Source organism: Zea mays, chromosome 8, assembly GCF_902167145.1.
Source record: "Zea mays cultivar B73 chromosome 8, Zm-B73-REFERENCE-NAM-5.0, whole genome shotgun sequence".
NCBI lineage: Eukaryota > Viridiplantae > Streptophyta > Magnoliopsida > Poales > Poaceae > Zea > Zea mays.
This window is the reverse complement of record NC_050103.1, coordinates 30,407,275-30,419,767: the sequence shown is the minus strand read 5'-3', so window position 1 is coordinate 30,419,767 and position 12,493 is coordinate 30,407,275. Positions and strand designations below refer to the sequence as shown.

General features: G+C 50.9%; 3 protein-coding genes across 6 annotated transcripts; 1 reads left to right on the top strand and 2 right to left on the bottom strand.

The window, feature by feature from the left end:
- Positions 1 to 693: 693 nt before the first annotated feature.
- Positions 694 to 3,212, bottom strand: LOC103635020 (probable metal-nicotianamine transporter YSL1). 2 transcript variants are annotated; one of them, XM_035961653.1, is made up of 2 exons: positions 2,733 to 3,212; positions 694 to 2,626 (listed from the first exon to the last, which is right to left on the bottom strand). In XM_035961653.1, exon 2 carries the CDS (start codon positions 2,446 to 2,448, stop codon positions 970 to 972), a length of 1,479 nt encoding a protein of 492 aa, XP_035817546.1. In that variant the 5' UTR covers positions 2,449 to 2,626; positions 2,733 to 3,212; the 3' UTR covers positions 694 to 969. The 2 variants fall into 2 exon arrangements, with proteins under 2 accessions (XP_035817546.1, XP_035817545.1); XM_035961652.1 differs by lacking the exon at positions 2,733 to 3,212 and having other exon boundaries at positions 694 to 2,422; positions 2,529 to 2,664.
- LOC100272828 (uncharacterized) lies at positions 2,107 to 5,753 on the bottom strand. Of its 2 annotated transcripts, none has more exons than XM_035961337.1 (2): positions 5,307 to 5,753; positions 2,107 to 4,018 (listed from the first exon to the last, which is right to left on the bottom strand). In XM_035961337.1, the coding sequence occupies exon 2, from the start codon at positions 3,273 to 3,275 to the stop codon at positions 2,697 to 2,699; it is 579 nt and encodes a 192-aa protein (XP_035817230.1). In that variant the 5' UTR covers positions 3,276 to 4,018; positions 5,307 to 5,753; the 3' UTR covers positions 2,107 to 2,696. The 2 variants fall into 2 exon arrangements, with proteins under 2 accessions (XP_035817230.1, NP_001140753.1); NM_001147281.1 differs by having other exon boundaries at positions 3,483 to 4,018; positions 5,307 to 5,610.
- A 53-nt stretch (positions 5,754 to 5,806) lies between these two features.
- LOC100276687 (uncharacterized) lies at positions 5,807 to 12,022 on the top strand. 2 transcript variants are annotated; one of them, XM_020542001.2, is made up of 2 exons: positions 5,807 to 6,438; positions 11,615 to 12,022. In XM_020542001.2, exon 1 carries the CDS (start codon positions 6,076 to 6,078, stop codon positions 6,430 to 6,432), a length of 357 nt encoding a protein of 118 aa, XP_020397590.1. In that variant the 5' UTR covers positions 5,807 to 6,075; the 3' UTR covers positions 6,433 to 6,438; positions 11,615 to 12,022. The 2 variants fall into 2 exon arrangements, with proteins under 2 accessions (XP_020397590.1, NP_001143886.1); NM_001150414.2 differs by having other exon boundaries at positions 5,822 to 6,496; positions 11,615 to 12,020.
- The last annotated feature ends 471 nt before the right edge of the window (positions 12,023 to 12,493 follow it).

The window sequence follows — 12,493 nt, the reverse complement described above, 5'->3', positions numbered from 1 at the left end:
AATCTCTGAAGAGCTACAGGTATGCTCATCATACTTTTGCCGTTTTGCATGTACATCAATGGACAGTGGCTTGTTTTTCAGTGCAAGATTTTCTGTAAAAATTGCATATGGTCTTTTGCAAGATTTTCTGGTGCCTTGTTTCAAAGTCCAACCAGCATAATAATTACACAGCTCTGGTGTGTATATCTAAACTGGGTTTCACGGGTTACAACTAAGGTGTTACATAACTGATAGTTAATTAGTACTTTTTTATATATTCAGATAGATATCAGTCCAACAGTTTTCTTCGAGATGCAATTAGCACTTATAGCATCATTGATTTTCTTATATACCCTTATTTTTGTGAAACCAATTTAATGGTCTATGTTATCATTCAAAATTGCCTTATGTTGACACTGTATATATGCTATTCACAATAACAGAGCCATTCATGCTATTGGGCGCCTTGGATGAACTACCTTTTCTTCAATAAAGATGGAGCTCATGCGGATTGATTTAGTCCCTTTCTTGCAATGTAACATATATATTTCATACAAATTCTTTACTCTTGTCGCAACGCATGGACATTCACCTATTTAGGAAAGAGTTGTGAATTGTGATGGGGCGAAAAAAAGAAGATGACATGTGCTTTTGTTTTGTTTATCTTTATGTGACGATTGACGACTTCATACACTCTTTGCATGATGCTCTGTCTGACCTTTTTATATGTTTTTCATTGACTATAAACTATTGTGTAGTTTTACTATAGCAGGAGCTAAATGTTTGTACAAGTAGAATCATAAAGCATAATCTGGTGATTTAGACGCTTGCAAGAAGCAAGAGACGTGTGTGCTGTTTTATCTATCTAGATTCTAGATCGAGCTATCAAGCCTATTTTATCTTGGAAAACAAGGAGGAGTGTGTGGGTGTGGCTAGCTACTAAACAATCCATTCTCATTCCTCGTTCTCAAACAAGTAAGGGTACAACAATTAACTTGTTCTTCGGCGTGCAGCTGCTGCTAGGATGAGGTGCTTCCGCATCTGCTCAGTCTGGTAGTTGGACAGGAACTTCATGCACATAGGCGGCTCCACCTTGAAGATGGCCAGCAGCGAAGACGGCAGCGCCCAGAGCCCATCGCCACAGATCAAACCAGACGCCACCACGACCGACAGCAGGTTCGCTGCCTGCTTGTTCCTTCTCCTCCACAGGATGACTAGGAGGCTCCCCAGGCACATGTCTATGGCGAAGGTCGGCCCCACAAAGAAGGGGATGGCCATGGCCATGATGTTTGGGACGTAGCCCTTGATCCTCCAGCCGTTGGCCGCGGCGACGGCCGCCAGGGCATCCACGCACAGCGCCACGAGGAAGCAAGGTACGCAGAGCATGACGGAGTGCCTGGGCAGCGTCTTGATGCCTTCCACGCTCAGGTCCGCGATGCCGCGGTAGGCCATGGCCATGGGCGCGGCGTAGAGCGACCCGGCCTCCCCCAGGTGGTCCGCGCCGCCGGCCATCTCCTGGAAGCCCAGGAAGAGGAGCGGGTTGAGGATGCAGCCCAGCGTGGTGCCGATCACCTGGCTGGCGAACATGGACAGCGGCGAGGTCAGCGTCAGGTACGCCGACTTGAAGTCGTGCATGAGCTCGGAGGAGTTGCCGATGACGACCACCACCACGCCGCCGGCCACGAGGCCGGCGATCGCGCCGCCAGACGCCTCGCCGACCCACGCGCCGAAGATGAAGATGGCGAGCTTGCCGTAGATGGTGCCGAGGGACCAGTCCGTGAGGCCCGAAGCGTAGGAGCTGCAGAACGCCAGGAGGGGCGCCATGGCGTAGCACACGGCCACGTGGTAGAACCTGATCTGCGGGAAGATGCCGGGGAGGAACACGGTGGCGATGCCTGCCAGGATCGCGTAGCCCGCGAGCGACACGTGGGTGGGCATCCCCTCGCTCTGGAAGTTGTGGATCCTGCGCCGGTCGTCGTACGACAGGGACTGCTGACCACCGTCATCTTCATCCTGCTGATGCTGACGGCGGTGATGGAAGCCCCGCGCTGCCCTGATGCTGACGGCAGCCAGCTGGAAGAGGCAGTCCCCGAGCACCAAGGAGATGCCCATGGGCACCTTGTACCCGTTCAGCCCTCTGAGGCTGGATGGCGAGGCGTCGGCGTCGTACCATTCCCCTCGCTTGCCCTGCAGGATGGGCCAGAGGATCGCGGAGGACACGACGGCGCCCAAGAGCAGCGAGAAGTTGACCATGGGAGGGCAGATCATGCCGATGCCCACGAGGCTTGGAGAGAAGTCGAAGTAGAAGCGCTTCTTGTAGGCCTCGAGGCCGAAGAGAGGGAAAGCCTGGAAGCCGCAGCCGTCGCCTCCCGTGTAGAACCACTGGAACACCGCCCAGCTGAAGCTCCCGCCTAGAGATCGCAGCAGAGTGGCTATCTGCAATCTTTTATTATTTATGTGGCTTGCCATTAGAAACTAATCTTGCATTGGTTATTGCTATTTGATTGAAAACTAAAGATGCTGCATTGCGTTTGCATGCGTGTGTTTACTTTGCTGTTGCTGCTCCCGCTGGCGTGTGGAAGCTGTTGACAAGCCCAGCTATGGCCGACCCCGATGGGAACAGCAGCTTGTAGTCCAGGATCATGACCTGCATTGCAATGCGTGTACATCAGCATCATCATTCTTCTTCTTATTCTCTAGCTTGTTGATGAATGGAATCAGATGAGACGACAGATGGTGACCACCCACCAGACCTTGGTCAAGGGGAGCGTGATGAACAAGCTGGTGAAGCCGGTGAGGAAGCTGAACGCCATCATCTTGCCGAGATGCAGCGTGTACACGTTGTTGCCCGTCCCCGGGGCCCCGGCCGATTTCGCCACGGGCGGCGACATGGCCGGCAGGAAGGACGTGAAGCCGCCGTAGAGCGACAGCGTGGCGCAGGCGATGACGCAGGTCTGCACCACCACGTTCTCCTGGCGGGTGAAGGGCTGGGTGGCCACGCCGCAGCGGCCCAGCAGCCGCGTCCACGAGCTGATCACGAAGAAGCTCACCAGGCTCGCCGACATGTTGAAGGACGGCACCAGGCCGATGGTCAGCCCCATCCTCATCGACATGAAGCTGAACACGGCGCCCACGAACACACTCGCCGTCACGGAACGCACCGTCACCTGCCGCCACCACGGCGCCGGCGACTGCCCAGCGAAGAGCGCCTCCACCGACGCCTCATCGTGTTCGTGCTCCTTGTCCCTGGCAGGCTCAGGCTCATCGGGCTCATGGTCATGCTCGCCGCCGCCCATGTCCCCTGATCCCCTCGCGTCGCCTGAGATGCTTGCGAGGCCTCTCCTCAAACCGGGGGCATGGCCTGGCCTCCGCCAACACAAGCACTGCTTTTTTTAGGATTCAGGGAACAGATTAGTGGACTGCCAACCACAGGGTCCTCCTTTCCTTTCTTGGCCAAACGACATTCCGTTTGTGATTGTTGATACCAAAAAACCAGTTTAAATCAGTACTAAATCACACCCCGTCGAAAGATATTAATTGCACACTTTTGGGGTAGCCACACAATTACAACAGACGCCAGTGTCCAGAGCACTGGGTACGCATTTCCTGCTTCAGATTTCTTGCATCAAAGCAACACGAGCAGTACAAAGATGGATAACAATCTCATAGATGCAAGGGCAATTCATCTTAATTTATCCAAAGTTCTAACACAGGCCATACAGCCTTGACCTTTATCTACCCCACCGTAGCAAATAAACTCGCTTCGCTTCAAGAGGCTTTATAATGTTCATTCATGGTACTTCCTTCTTATGGCACGAAATAAAGGGGGCAGAAACGCTTGGATTGGACAGTTACTCAGCCACATTAACCAATTCATACTCTATTAGAGACAGGTTGTTGTCTTCCTTCACCGTGAAACTGGCTGGCTCTACAGCCTCAATCCGCCCCCACTTGTCCACTGCAAGCCTCATTGATCCTTTGAACATGTCTATTTTGGCATTGCGCAAGATCACTGTCGCATTGGGCTTCAGCAAGTCAACTGCAAAGGAGAAGAGCACATCATAAGCCCAGGACAAATGCACAGTCAAAACAATCATCAACCATGACGTCCACATGACATCAAAGATAAAAAGAAGCCAAGAATAAATGGTTTCAAACGCCAGTTGTAACCATGAATGAGAGGCTGATAGCGCTGCATGTACTGTACACCCTCTGGGATGCAGTCATACAGTTAAAAAAATAAATAAGAGCAAAGACAAAATAATTGTCCTTAAAAAGATGCAAACCATGGAATCAAGCTAACAATGGCACATTCGAAAGCTTTGATGGCATTTGCTGAACTTCAGTTGAAGACAACACTCTCAAGGATATGGAATCAAGTAACGGCTGATACTTTGGACTCTCTGAGATGGCACATGGTCTGCTGATTGTACGCACTGTTGCATACATAAAAGAAGGTCGGCTGACCTCATTTCCGTTCAAAGTAGGAAGCAGATGTGCCGCCATAGTGTGTCAGTACATGAGATCCAAGTAACCTATATGAGCAGCTGGTGCACAGTTGTTTATTATGATCCATCATCTTAGCTCAATTTAAATGCATCGCATCGCATAAGAGGCCTAAAAGGTAAGGGCAATAAGTAACGGTTGATAGTTACTTTTGACCTCTTGTTATGTGGTCGGCTGATTGTACACACTGTCGCACATAAAGGAATGCCAACAAACATTTGTCGGAAGCTACACAGGCTCAGTTTCGCTACCGGCTATCTCATCCATAACTGAAACTAGGGGTATCTTTGGTTTGAGGAATGGCCTGGTCCAAAATCTTGTCAAATCCTTACTTTGTTTTGTTTTGGTCTGTGGAATATGAGTAGGTTCTCCACCAAGTCGTTCCTCACAAGCTACTAATTAGTACAAACATGAGAAATAAACTCATGATGCAGCACCTAACCTTGGGGATGAGCTTGTTCCAGAAATCAAACACACCATAAATAAATTCTTAACAAGACGAGGTCGTCTGAAGTACTTTTTTCCCCAGCCTTTTGGTTTTGTATATCATATAATCAGCAACAAAAATTTGCATTGGCAACTAGGATTGAAATGACGCGCTCATACATCTGACATCCCAGCGGCTACTGCGAAAACAATAACAATAACCAATTGACTAATAAGAGATAGAAGGCCGCAAACCTCATCTTCCTCCGCAGAATCGTTTTGCAGTCAGATCACAGTCGCAGGTAGAGAAATCTAGTCCTCCACAGCGGAGCAGAAAACGAACGATAGAGGGAAAGGGAAGGCAGAGCACGTAGGAGGGGAGGACAAACGTTCACCTTGGTCGTTGCGGGCGGTGAAGACGATGGCGCCGGTCTCGTCCCCGACGAGGCACTCGGCGATGCGCGGCGCGCGGGATGGGGCGGCGGCGGGTGCGCCTGGGCGCGCGCGCCCAGGCACGGGGGTGGCGCTGACGACCTTGACGGTGAGGGTGTGCCCGTTGGTGCCCGGCCTGAGCTGGTCGACCTTGGTGAAGACGGGCCTCCGGAGCGCCGGCTTGTCGCTGCCGCCCTGCGCCGCCGCTGTGGACATCGCCGGTGGTGTGGTGCGGGTGGAGGCGGCGAGGTTCTGCAATGCGGTGCGGAAACCCTAGTGGGTGCGGTGGTGGAGTATTTTGGGGTGGGAAACAGTGGAACAAGAGGACGAGAGAGTAGTTGGGCTGAGCCTGGATTGCCCCCAATGTCGTGGGCCGGGCCAATTTTGTTTCGTTTTCATTCGAAAACCCCCGGTTCGAGTTTAAGCTCTGCACCAATCAAATGATACAGACATTTGTATGAGCTCATCAGTCAGCCAGAGCGGGCGATGAGTGAGCCTCCATCCACTCACTCCCACGATGAGCAGAATAGTCAATAGTAGCAGGATGGCCGCCAGTCACGTGCGAGGCACGATGCCTGCAAAATCGCGACCGCGTCGTGTGGGGTCCCCACCCACTTCCGCTCTGCTCACGTGCCGTGCCCGTGTGCATCGGGGAAAAAACAGCAGCAGGGGCCGAATCGGAGCTCCGCCGCCGGCAGATCTGCGCCGGCCGGTCTGCTCCGCCCAGCGGACATGGACCGCGACGGCCGCCCGGGGTGGCTACCGTCGCTGGGCTTCGCCTTCCTCAGCTTCAACTGCGGGATGGCCGTCTACCGCTCCTGGGACGACCCCTACGCCGTCGCCTTCGTCCTCGCCGCGTACGCCGCCCTCGTCCTCCTCTTCCGCTGCCTCCACCTTCTGGAGCGCCGCCGGGACCAGCGCCTCAAGCTCGCCGTCTGGGGCCTCTCCACGCTCCTCACACTCATGTTCTCGTACAAGATCGCCGCCGTGATGCCGCCCTGGGCCCAGCTGCTCGTCTGGGGCATGGGGATCCTCACCGTCGTTGCGGGATTCTACGCCTTCTTCGTCGCCCGCCCGGAGGAGCCCTGACCCTTCGTTCGTCTCCATGCCGCCCCCCCCCCCCCCCCCCCCCCCCCCCCCCGACATCAACATGGTACGCGCCTGTTTTCTACCTATTATTTAGAGGCCTACGGTTTCCATTTATAAATATTATAAATATAGAGTATAAAACACAAAATACATGTATATTTTGTTGGCTAGATGAGTATAAATGCAGGTTTGGAGCCAACTATCATGGTTTGAATCCCAACACCTCCTTGCTCCAAACATTTGGGGGTGACCACCAAACCACACATAACTTAGTGTTTATAAATATCTCAATATCTACTGCTCTATTAAGAACCTAATGTGAGTACCTGGTGCTACCACATCTTCACCCTCCACGCTGACACTCTGGGCCCGCCCTACGTGCATGCCAGCTATTGCGCCTGCTCAGCACCCGACCCCACCCACGTAGCTACCACACAGCGCAAAAAAGTGCAGAGCGAGCACTCGAACCCACACCCTAGCTCCGGAAATTTGGGGCTAACCACCAGACCACACGTACCTTAGTGTTTAGAAATAAATAATAATTATATTTGAATAAATATCTTAATACATATTTATATGATATATAAAAGCCGTAGCAAAGCACATGCAACTGGCTAGTACAATTGATTTGTGTTAGTTTCCTTGATTACCCTTGATGATTAGTAGGCTGTCGCGAGAGAGAACAAATGTTGTATATTGCGTAGCCAGTAGCATGGTGGGTAATTTCGTGCAGTTCATGAGGAGATATAAAAACAATGTTTTTAAAGTACCATGTAAGGAGCTTCATGAATTTTATAAAACTGGTTTCTAGTTTCGTTTTTTAATGCTAGAGCTCGTGGAGCTAGACCTGTTTGGATGGAAGAAGTTAGAACGAAGTTGAAATTCTTGAAGTGAAGCTCTCCCAAACAGAGCCTAGTATAGAAGTAGCCCAGTGATATGCGGCTTCATTTCCATTCCATCATCGCTGACTTGGACATAGACAAACTTGTGTTGTTGTTGCTATCTCTTGGCCTGAAGCTAGCATCTTTGATTTGATTAGATCTCCGTACTAACCACCATGGACAGGTCCCCAACAATTATTAGGATCCGGATTTTGGAATTGTTGACTGGCTTGAGTTTGTAAGATTGTTGAATGCTTGATGTATTGCATAGGGGTGGTTACATATATATAGACTCACAGGAATATCCTAATGGGCCAGCAGCCCAACAGTGGTGCCCCCCCGACACAAAGAGAACACACACAGTCTAACGTCACCCTGTAGTCGCAACAGGGGCATCGCAACACGATGAGACTGGAGTAGAAGCCGAAGGTAGGAATCAACGGGTTGAAATCCCCCGCAGTCGCAACGTCGTGAGGTGCGAATGTTGCGACTGGAGTAGAGACCGGTGTGTACTCCAAGATGATAGCCCCTAGATGTCAAGGTAACCAAAGTCGAGGCGGCTGTGGTCAAGAGACACGTAGCAGTATCCTGTTCTTTGGGAGGGGTCGACGTTCGAGCGTCAACGATCGACGGGACAATGCAAAAGGGACAACAGTAGCACCGTGGACCTTCTTGCTTCTTTCCGTGTCCGGTCATCGAGGAGCCCCGCAAGGGAGGCCGACAGCAGCACACGCATCTGCGCCGGACAGAGTAGAAGGGGTAACGGCGGATCCGTCCGGAAAGGCCACGACAGTGACGGATCTAGCCAAGAAGACGGTGATCCGGCCAAAGGGACAACAGATCAAGCCGGGAAGGCCGCAACAACGTGGATCCAGCCAGGGAGACCGCGGCAGCGACAGAACCAACGATGGCAGCAATGAAGGGGGAGGGAGACGCGATGGGTCCAGCCGGGTAGGGGCCTGTGCCGAAATCAACCATACAGGGGGTGATGATGCCGATGACGGGAGAAGCTTGAAGGAGAGGCGCTGTTGGTCGAGGTGGTCGACACTAGGGAGAGCACGCCGACAGGGGAGGTCGCGACGTGCGCAACGGGAAAGGAGGCTACCAGAGAGGCCAGGGCCACCGCTGCAGGGGTGGCCAGGTGCTGCCACAGGGCAAGGGACGTGTTGGGTGCCTCGACGGGCTTAGATCAGGCCAAAGAAGGCGGGGAGCTAGAGGCAGAGGAGGGGCGGCATCGGCCGCCAGAGTAGTAGTAGTAGCAGATCCGGGGGGAGACGACTGTCAGCCATGAGTGTGGACGAGGCGGCGGCGACTCCGCGGGAGCGCAGGCCTGCACACGCGGTGGTTGTAGCTCGTGCCCGCACGCCTGCTCGTGCGGTTGCGGCCCACGCCCGCGTGCTCGCGGATTTGGTGACGTAGACGCAGGGGCGCGTGGATCTGGTAGTGGCGGCTTGGGAGGCGCCAGCCTATGAGGCCGGGGAAGAAGGCCGCGCCCGCGACCAGTGAGGCAGCTACGCGTGCGGTCAGGGAAGGTGAGGGGCTGGCCGACAGGGGCGGCCATGGCTGCGAAGGGGAGAAGGGCCACTGGCGCAAGCCTAGTGGTCACGAGCAGGTCGGCGACGACAGAGGGAGAGCCGGCGGGGAGGGGCCACCATGACGAGGCCGAGGAAGGGGAGGCCGCGCTTCCGGCACAGCAGAGGCAAGTGTGGGGCCTCGACCGCGTGTGGTGCCACGTCGTGGCGGGCCGCGGGCGTGTCGGCCTGGCGTGGGTGCGGGGCGGATCCGGCGACAGGTCAAGGTGGCCGGTGCGGCCCAGACGGCGGGTGCAGGGCGGATCCGGAGGCGTGACCCGGAGCAGAGGAGGCTTCGCCCCGCCGTCACCTCCGGCAGCGCACGGACGAGGGAGGCGTGACCCTGGTGGCTGTTCTCCTGCTGAGGTGAAAAAGGGTGGCGGCTAGAAAAACCTAATCTGATACCATGTAAGATTGTGGAATGCTTGATGTATTGTATAGGGGTGGTTACATATATATACACTCACAGGAAACCCTAACGTGTCCCTTGCATAAATAATGTTCATGAGGAGATAACTGTTCACGAGGTCCAACGATCATGTAGAAAACCCCTAGCATAAACAATGTCGTAGTATCGTTCGACGCACCCCTGGAATTCTCGAGTCTGATCGCACAGATCATTAGACCCAACGCAATGGTCCGGTGAGGTACTGTTCATAGGATCCGGCGATCAGGTGCTCTCGGGTTGTCTACGTGGAGGCGTCAGACCGATCCACTGTGGTCTGACAACCCTGAAACACCGTGTCTGATGCCTTGAAAACCCTTCTTTTTCTCGAATACGCAGAAGAGCTGCGCATCATTGTATTAAGAGGGGAAAAAGAGTTAGGTACAAGCTACACCCCCACCCCGGACCTAGGAGAGGGGCTGCTTTGATACAAACAAATTTTAGCTATGCGCACACATTATAGGCAAGATATGGCCGCTCCTAGCCTACTAACAACTAGTCTGCTCGAAGAACTTGACCTATAGCTTTCAAGCTTCTAGATCCCACAGAACACCATAGTTGACGCTCATCCTCAAAAAATCGAAGAGCTGTTTGCAAGCAAGGCTGACAGCATTTTTGTGCTTCCAGATCGACCTAGCACTCAAGATCACCGGCGAGTTTACACCATAGTTGACGCTCATCCTAAAAAAAAACTAGTCTGCTCGAAGAACTTGACCTATAGCTTTCAAGCTTCTAGCTCCCACAGAATACCATAGTTGACGCTCATCCTCAAAAAATCGAAGAGCTGTTTGCAAGCAAGGCTGAGCCCCTTAAAAAATTACAGCATTTCTGTGCTTCCAGATCGACCAAGCACTCAAGATCACCGGCGAGTTTACACCCTTAGTAACCAAGTTCCCGGATCGATGGGATCGAGGAACAGGAACGTGGTACGCGGTATGCTACTAAAACTAGGATTTAACACTACTAGAACGAGATTGTTCCCACGTTCCCGAAACGGAACGAACGTTCCCGGAACGAGGAACGTGGCCAAGTTCCCAGTTCCCGGTTACTAAGTTTACACCCTTTCTCGTAGGTTTTGTCAGGTGTTTGGTCGCTCTACTCCACCACTCCACAAAAGATAATTCAGACAGATCAGGAGTTCTAGTTGTTAGTCCCAAACCTGAGAAGATCCTGTACCAGAAATCCCTAGCAAACACACAGCTGGTAATTGAATATTTGGAATTGGGTTGGTCCGTACTTGTCGTGGGTCTCTCCTAAGCCACATAGAACTCACTAGACTTCTCTAGGTCTAGCTACTCGTTCACACCCTCTTTTATAGTACGGTTAAAGGAAATAACAACGTCTTAAAGTACTCTAAATGTCTCTCAACTCCCATCGACACTTAAAACTAGTCCATTCTTATTCTTATCTTTCATCCTTTAAAAACCACAACGAAATTCATAAGGAGGGGCATGAAGACCATGGATTGCTCAAACCAATCTCCATCGTTGTGATCTAAGCCTCTGCAAAACACACGTTAGTCACAATAATCTTATGTTGCCGTTAATCATCAAAACACTTATATACCTTGACCTAAAATAAAGTAATAAAACGATTAAAAAATGATAGAACTGCGAAGTGCCTTCTGGCCGGGTTGAAGACCTGTTTCTTGTTTCTACGTCTTTTTGATTGTGTGTGCTTAGTTCGGTTTGTCTGGGTAATAAAGGATTTGCCATTCCAAAGGCTTTTCTGGCAAGGTGGTGAAGGGATATGTAGAAAGTTCTGTCTGTATATCAACTATTTGATTGTCTGGGTTACATATACTTCACTTTATAGGTTGAAACAGTGGGAGCACCTTGATTGGATTGCTCGTACCACTACTTTTATCTTGTAGTTCATGCCAACCAGCTCGCTCAAGCCAAGTGTTGACCGGAAATGCGTATAGGTTCTGGATTATTATTTTTAGTGTATATAGGATGGTGATTGTTCAGCAAAGTTTGCTCAAGTAAAAAAAAAAGGTGATCCTCATTCCTCCTCTGTTTTTATTGTGATTATTATTTTTAGTGTATATAGGATGGTGATTGAACAGCTTGCAACCTTGCACTTGCAGCATATTCCATCCACTGGAAATAATTTTCCTGCAGTAATCTGCATAGCGCAATCCTTGAGTAATCTGATCGATATAAGAGCAGCATGTAGTACCTGGACCTGATCTTCTTCTTTTAGGGAAAAAAAACAAACTACAAGGAATTTGCTTGCTTGCTTGCTTGCTTATTAGTGCGATATTTTGCTGTTTGTTGTTGCAGGATACCTGATGAGCATCACTCACCGCATCGGTCTCAGTTATCTTGTGTAGTACGTATGTCTTTTTGCAGCATGCCGAAGAAGTTGACGAACGTACCGAGAGGCGCGTAGCAAGACTCATCACTCTTTTGAATGCAAGAGTTGGTAGTAGAATAAAGTAGGGGTTCCGTGTGTGTGTGCGTGTGGGAGAGAGATCGTGAAAAACGGTTTGCATCTAGCGGTGACCTCTTTACATTGGTTTTTCCAGTGCCTGTTGCGGTTAGCTATGTGTTACTAATTGGAATGGATGCAAGTAAGTGAGGATAGAGTCGTTCTAAACCCACTCTCCAAATCACCCATGCATCATCATTTGAACAAGGTGCTCCATAAAAAATTGTTTGGGGCCTTAATACATGTTTTAGTTTCTTAGATTTCGCATTTTTTGAATCTTTCAAGATGTCATCAGATGGAGATATGCTCTATGACAAAATTGCAGTGGCCCACCAGAGATCTAAAGGTCCATAGCTGAATTTTGATTTTGTTTTGTACATATAATTGATGGTTAAAGTTGGGAATAATTGATTTAGAACGATAAAGCTAATATGTACGGTGTGCAAAACAGAGTTGGTAAAAATCAGTACGTACAAACGTTCAAAAAAAATTAGTACGTACAAAATATCTCATGAATATTGTGCGTAGTAGTACAAAGCAAGTACTTGAGTGGTGAGTGTGTTGACATGCACTAGGCCGGAAAGATATATGCTGCTTCCAATATAATCCATCATAGTGACATCCATCTATGTAGCAGCGTCTGCTGGCGCCGATCTGGGCACCAATCACTGCGTTGAGAACCGGCAGCGGTGCTCTCTACACAGGCACCGATGGTCTGCGACCTGGCATAG

What these genes read in the sequence shown, in the direction of transcription:
- LOC100272828 (XM_035961337.1), bottom strand. Translation starts at nt 3,275, where the DNA reads ATGGGCGGCGGCGAGCATGACCATGAGCCCGATGAGCCTGAGCCTGCC.
- LOC103635020 (XM_035961652.1), bottom strand. Translation starts at nt 2,632, where the DNA reads ATGCAGGTCATGATCCTGGACTACAAGCTGCTGTTCCCATCGGGGTCG. An exon ending in GCGGGAGCAGCAACAGCAAA is followed by an intron (nt 2,423 to 2,528) that starts GTAAACACACGC and finishes AAATAATAAAAG; the next exon opens with ATTGCAGATAGCCACTCTGC.
- LOC100276687 (XM_020542001.2), top strand. Translation starts at nt 6,076, where the DNA reads ATGGACCGCGACGGCCGCCCGGGGTGGCTACCGTCGCTGGGCTTCGCC.